The sequence below is a fragment of the Buceros rhinoceros genome, unplaced genomic scaffold (assembly GCF_000710305.1).
Source record: "Buceros rhinoceros silvestris isolate BGI_N320 unplaced genomic scaffold, ASM71030v1 scaffold8088, whole genome shotgun sequence".
NCBI classification, from domain to species: domain Eukaryota; kingdom Metazoa; phylum Chordata; class Aves; order Bucerotiformes; family Bucerotidae; genus Buceros; species Buceros rhinoceros.
The window spans coordinates 39888-46706 of NW_010425095.1; the positions used below are offsets into that span (position 1 = coordinate 39888).

Sequence of the window (6819 nt, forward strand, 5' to 3'; positions counted from 1 at the left end):
GAGCTGTTCATTTTCCCTTCCAGATTTGGAAATTACAGTACCCATTCGACATTCTCATAATACTTTGGGGAAGCCAGAATGCGGAATATATGAATATGCCCCCAGGAAAAATGTTTTCCCACCAAAAAAGGAGTTAAAGCGAGGAGACTGGAAAACAGAAAGCACATCCAGCACAACAAGTAAGCAAATCCTGAGTGTCACCGTCTCTGCAGGACCATTGGATGGAAGACACTGCTCAGCCTGACTTTGGAGTCAGCTCAAGGGATAGGACATCTGTTCCCGAATCCCAGTACTGACACCACTACCCTAAACCCCTGCATGCCTCAGGCTGGCTGTTCTCAGAACTGTAAAATTTACTCCAGATACATCAAGTGGTTTGGGCATCTTGTGCCTGCATCCCTGCAGGAGGAGAGCCTGAAAGCTGAGCACAAGAGTGCCTTGAGCATTCTCAGGGAAGGCATATCACCCATCTTCAGTTCTTAAAGATAGATGGCAACTGCTCTCTCTGAAAAAAGGGTGTTCCCCAGCTGTGGCTCTCAGCAGGCAGTGTGCTCTTCTGGTCTGAAGGGGACAGTTATATCACAAGCTGGGACTGAGCAATTCTTGCAGAAAGCGTTAAGATCATTTTGGGGCTCTGGAAAAAAAAACTGACTCCCAGTGAAGTGGCTCCTCTCACCATACAGCTGGCACACATTCAGAGTAGGTGCCAGAGGCTGCTGACTGAGCCGGGAACTTGCATATAAGCAGTTGTTAGAGAAATGTTAACGAGTCTGGAGACTTCACTGTGTGCAGTTTGACTCTTCCTGTGGCATGATCATGAGAATGGACCCTAACACAGTATTTAGCACTCTTAAGTGCTGTGCCAGCCAATAGTGAGTGTTATCTCACTGAGGCTAGGGAGGGACTGAATGTTATGAGAACCTCTCTAGCCTCCTTTTCAGTGTGTAGGTGCCCGAACATTAGTGTCCCCACTATGGCAGAGTCCTATAGAAATTATGTATTTATGACTGAAACCAGATGTAGCACTGTAGGGTTGTTTGTGAGTTGCTGTCTCCTTCAGAGATGGCAGGGCTGATTGCAGATACAGTCCCTGCAAGTAAAAGGGGTTTCTGAAGGTTGTTTGAAGAAACTTGTCATTTTTAGCTTTGAAGTAGACTAGGAAACATTCCTGTAATGAGTAGGGGTTGTTCTGAGAGGAGGTGCTGAACAGCTATTGGGAAAAATAACCTCTTGAGCAGTCACTTACTCCACGAATGAATGGGTGACAGTGCTCAGAGCCATCCACCTCCAGGCAGTTGTTAAAGACATGAGGACTGATAATTTACACATACATAAAAGTTGGGTGTGTAACACTTAAAAAATATGTACCTGACTTGCCAGCTGATACTGGCACTGGATTCTTTCAGTTACATTATGGTTGTGAGTATTTAACCACAAGCCTGGACAAGGCAGAAGTCAGCTAGAAAGAAAGCAACACTGAGTGGTTTGGCCGTGTGGTCTGTGTGGTATAAAATGCCATTGTTTGGATCCTGAACATGTGAAAAATAACCGTAGAAATAAATTAATCTAAACAAGCATTAAATGATGTGTATAAGAGGTAGGCATAAGGTTAAAAAGAGACCTGAGTTAGTGATTTGCAGATAAATTACCAGAATTGCATAATCCGTTTTCTCTTGCTTGCTTACTCCAGGTAGTGCAAGTAACCGCTCCAGCACTCGGAGCGTATTGAGTGTCAGCAGCGGGATGGAAGGGGACAGTGAGGTAAGCTCTCTCCTCTGATACATACTGTTCTTAAGTACATAGCTTTGTTTTCATGCAAAGAAAAGGAGCTCAGGGATGACATTGCATTTGCAGAAACAGCAAAGCGTAGCTACTTCTGTTGTGAAGCTATTAAGAACCAAATTCTCCGGGTTTGTAACCTCTTTTTTTTCATTTTGTAGGATAATGAAGTCCCAGAAACGAGAAGCCGCAGTCCAGTAGCCTACCAAGCAGAGAGGCTGCCTTTCCCAGAAAGGCCCCCCAGAGTGCCTCCTCGAGGTGCAAGCAGGTACGGCTGAAATGCAGCTCAAACGTGAGCTTTCAGTGAAACAGTATGGAAGCCTTGCACAGAAAGCAAGGCAGGAAGCAAACATGTCTTTCAACAAAATCTACCAGACTATTCTCTATAAACATATGCTGTTGGGAAGAGCCTTGTTTCTCATCTGTGGTGCTTGGAGGAATTGCTTTCCTTGTCAGTAACATGCCTATTGCGATGCTGTTGCTGCAGTTCATGTGTTGCATAGGGCAGCACTATTGAAGCACACAATGCTTGCCATAATAAGACTGACCCAGGTGCCCCTGGCAGAGATTTGGTACCTGATCCTCCTGAGAAGTCCCTCTTGGAACATACAAAGTGTCATGCAGAGGGAATTCCCTTTTGCCGTCTCCTTGGACTTTTCTTCTTTCACAAATCTCGGGTCTCTCCAAAGCACACTTGTTCACCTGTGTGATTGGCCTCAAAGTAAGAAGTGCACTGGTTTTGTAAAAGATGATGAGGGGTTCTGCCTTGATTCAATCAGCCTACTACTAACTTGAGTAACTGGTAAACATTCCTTTAGTTCAACCAATGCAAGTCTATGAAGTCTAGGCCACATCGAACTAGAGATGCTAATAAATTCTCCAGCTGTTAAAACAGTAATTACTAATGTGTGGGTGCAGTAAATTCTGTATGTTGGCTTAGCTCTGGCAGGAAAATAGCTGGGATTTACCTGTAGTTAGTTTGAAAAAAAGGGTTTGAATCTTTGATCTCTTTCTATTGCTCTCCATCTAATTTTCAGGAGAAAGCTATTATAATTATACTCTCAAAGTTTTACTCCAACCAAATGTTACAGCATCTCATTCTAGTAATAGTGTAGCTGAAGAGCAGAAGCAGTAACTTGGACAGGAACAGGGCTCCGGCACCTTGGCATCTGCTCTGTTGCTGAATCACTGATAGCCTGTTTTTTCTTCTTGTGTGATTGTTGCATGTACAGTATTCTTACATGTGATGTTATTACATACAATGTGTTGTTCCAGAATCCTATTCTCTACTGTTTTGTTTCACACATTTGTGTTCTCTTTTTATAGGCCTGTAAACTGTGAAGGCTTTTATCCTCCACCTGTGCCCCCAAGAGGTCGCTGAATCTCTCATCATCTGTGGAATATGAGATTTTTCTGTTTGTATTTGTGTTTGTACAGGTATTTTTGGGTTGTCTTAAATTATTTATAAGTGGGAGCCAAACGTTTTCCTCCCCTTCCTCCTCCCCAAAGCTCTGGTGACTTTTCCCACGATTTTGACTGAGACTTCTTGGCCTTCTATAACTTTTTTGCTTGGAAGAATTTTGGTGCTTTGGGACTTCAAGAAAAAGTGTCATTGCTGGGGAGGAGAATGCTGATGTGTCTCTTGGTAGCCCTCTATCAACATAAAGTTTCCCTTTGACTAAGAAAAAACACATGTCCTTTTAGAAACTGAATCCTGATAACCATTGTTACCAAAACCCTTCATACAACCTACAAGGGTTTGACTGGAAAATGTGCTTGAAAAAGTAAAGAAAGTAAGTTGTTCAAAGACCTTGTTTGAAGAACACTCATTACAGCTGGAGCAGGTGAATGTACTGCCGTTTGGTGTAACGTTTCGGGTATGGACATACTGATCTTTCAGAAGGTGCCAAATCTCCCTTCAGCCTCATTAAACCATGAGAGCACAAGCTGTCTTTATTCAAGAATGTATTTTGCACACACACCTGGAAATGCCTTTCCCACACATGGAAATGCCTTTCCCTTTCCCCTTCCCTCCCTGAAGATGACAGACATTAACAAGGTGGTGTGTGCTGCATTTTTACCATGAGAATTCCCACGGTAGCTAGTAAGGGACCCGCTGTATTGCAAATTAACTGTACTAAAACCTTTTTTTGGGGAGAGGGTGGGTATGTTGTTACTTGAAATCACATGGCTGACCTCTCAAATTAGAGGATGGAGCTGGCAGCAATGCTTTGTTCTGTATATCTGACATCGTAGGAGCCATATGAAGGTGTTTCACTTCATGCTGTGCAGTAGTGCCGTGAGTCTGCAGTCGTACCTGCACACGCCTCACAAATGCCAGCTGTGGAGTTAACCTGCTGCAGTGGAAACAGGGACCTGGGAGCTGGACTCTGCCTGCTTTGCTCTTCCTTTCTAGTGATGGGAATCTGGTACAGCTATGTCCAGCCTTATTTCTGCCTGAGGGCTTACAGACTTCTGGACAGTTTCCTGGGTTGGCGCTCTGTCTTCCCAATGTATATAAAGCAGAAATTAATTTTGATTCCTCGTCTCGAGGGACTGGAATGATGGATGTGAGGTGTTTTGAGTTTTGTTTTTGTGGTTTTTTTTCTTCCAGTCCTTACAATCTTCTGTGCATATTCTGGCTCTTGGGAACAAGTACAGGGCCCTTTTGGGGAATTCTGCAAGGTAACATTCGGGGTAGAGAATTAAGCATCATTACCTACTTGGTTTTCAAGCCATTCCCCCTCTTCCAGCCCCGAGACAGATACATCTGTATTAGGCAATCCCTTGGGCACAGGTGGAACACATCAACTTTCTGTCTGGACATGTATGCTGCCCGTAATCTGTAAAAGCACAGGTGACAGAGTTGTAGCTCCTTCCTCTTGCAGGGTGGCAAAGCTAATTTGTGGAGCTGCAGGAGCGACAGGCAGCAACTGTGACTCAGCCAGCGCTGAATGAAGGTGGAGAAGCCTCTGCTGCTAGGCTTAAGCTAAATAATCATCTCCAGATTAAACTCATAGGGTATGACTCTAAATGCAGTTCATATAGCCCCTCCTTTTGATGATAGAGGGGTGCAGGTGTTGTGCTGCAGGCCTGTGGCTACAGAGGTGACCTCTTCCCCTTTTCCTTTTTCTTTCTTTCTTTTTTTTTTTAAAGGACCTTAGTGCCTTCTCCAGTAACTGACACCGCAGGCTCTCGCTGACTGTTTGCTCTGTGTTCACAGTAGCCAGGGGAGTGGTGCTCTTCTTGGAACAGAACAAAGTTCCCAATGCTATTTGGGCAAACCAGAAGCCAGGAATGAGGAAAAAACCAGTAGCATGGATAAGTGAAGGAAACAGGGATCAAAGAAACAAACTAAAGGGGGAAATTAAACAGGTTGATTGTCTTCAGCCATCACACCTGCTTTGGTTTGCACACAGCTCCCTGGTTTTGCTCCGAAGCTCCCCATCCCCTTGGTGCTGGCTGCAGCTGTGCTACAGAGCTTGGAGCGGTAAGAGAAACGTATCTGCTTCCACATCTGCCAGGCACAACATAAGGTGGAAATGTAGGATCTGGAGAAAACTGTGACAGGGCAGGAAGGGAAGAGCAGAATAAGAAAGTGTGTCATGCAGAAGGTTTCTTTTCAAAGCTGCTGGACTGAAGCAGCCCAGAGATCTGTCTTGCCCAGCTAATTTTTAATTCTGCACCCCCTGCATGCAATAGCCAAATGTCTTCTGTGGGAGCGGTTTATCTGAACTCTGTTGAAGCGTTTGCCTTTGCACAATCCTAGTAACACGGCTGTGAACTGGATTTTTATTGCTAGCCCTGCAGTCAGATGCTTTATATCTGAACTGCTGAACAGTAGCTCATAGGTGGCCTTTCAGTCCACATATCATACAAAACCAAATGCTGGGGGTGGTGGGGAGGGGAAGGGTGTTGAGGAGAGGTGAGCTGGGGCAGGAGGGGCTGCTGAGAAATCCTAGAGATGCAGTTCATTCAGGCCTCTTCTGCACTGCCCAAGGGGGAAACTCGGAGATGCACTCAGGCATTCCACCTTGCTTTCTCCTTGTGACTTCTGGGGTAGTTAGGGATCTCACTGACCAGCAATCAGTCAGGGAGAAAGGGAAGAGCACTGAAAGAGCTTCACAGATAAACACAGGTGAACAATTGGGATGCAGGCATGACTTTCAAGCCTCTTGCAGGCCAGCAGAGATGCACCTTCTTGGTCACTAAACCGTGTTCCATCCTGGTTTGGTTTCAGTGAGTGGCTTTAAGCCTGTCCTGGTTCATTGTATGGAGCCCCTGTGTCGACAGCCGTTTGTGCTGGTGCGCAGGCAGGGTGTATTGCCTCCACCCGAGATGAGACGGGCACGGAAACTGGAGGTAGGAGAGATGGGAGAAGAAAACCACATACACCCGGATTGGTGGTTACTTAGCAATATGCTGGGGGGTGGGGGAGTGGGAATGAAGTGTTTCCATTGAACCTTAGGGCTCAGAGACTGATCACATAATAAAACTGCTGGTAAAAAGTAAATGGCCTGGCCACCTGTGGAGGGATCAGCCTGTCCACCAAGCTCAGGTGGCGGCTGGCTGGCTCCGGGAGGCATTTGCTCTTTGTGCAGTGTGCAGCCTCACAAACCCAGGGCAGCAGATGGCTCCGGCTGCCCGTGCTGCTGGCTGAGAGACTCAAGTGCTGAATAACCTGAAGATGCTGAAGCCTTCTCTGCCTTGTCTCCCGGGGGTGAGCTACTCTGTTCTGGACTGAGATGCACTGGCTAGGAAGGAGCATATGGTGTTATCAAAGCTGGCTGGGGTTTTCTTCCTTCCTTTCTTTCTTTTTAATCATCATCATCATGGCTTGGCTTCGCGAACGAAGATCTGGGAAGGGTTTTTCCCACGCTCACTGCAAGCGATGAGTGCAACCTTCGAGCCTGCGCGGTGGATTTTTTAGGTGAGGCACCAGCGTGCGCGGAACTGGCTCCACCCTTTACACCTGAGGTTCATCTGCCAGGGCCCAGTGAGCTTGGACGGTGACAGCAAAGTCCTCGGGTCGTAGGTTTG

The 6819-nt window shown here is 46.1% G+C and overlaps 1 protein-coding gene across 1 annotated transcript in view; it reads left to right on the forward strand.

The window, feature by feature from the left end:
- Positions 1 to 3550, forward strand: part of PIK3AP1 (phosphoinositide-3-kinase adaptor protein 1) — a 38943-nt gene extending 35393 nt beyond the window's left edge. The window contains exons 14-17 of the mRNA XM_010141017.1: positions 24 to 179; positions 1691 to 1761; positions 1941 to 2047; positions 3106 to 3550. Coding sequence (XP_010139319.1) covers positions 24 to 179; positions 1691 to 1761; positions 1941 to 2047; positions 3106 to 3160 — 389 coding nt within the window. The 3' untranslated portion in view covers positions 3161 to 3550. The remainder of the gene's footprint in view (positions 1 to 23; positions 180 to 1690; positions 1762 to 1940; positions 2048 to 3105) is intronic.
- Positions 3551 to 6819: the final 3269 nt, after the last annotated feature.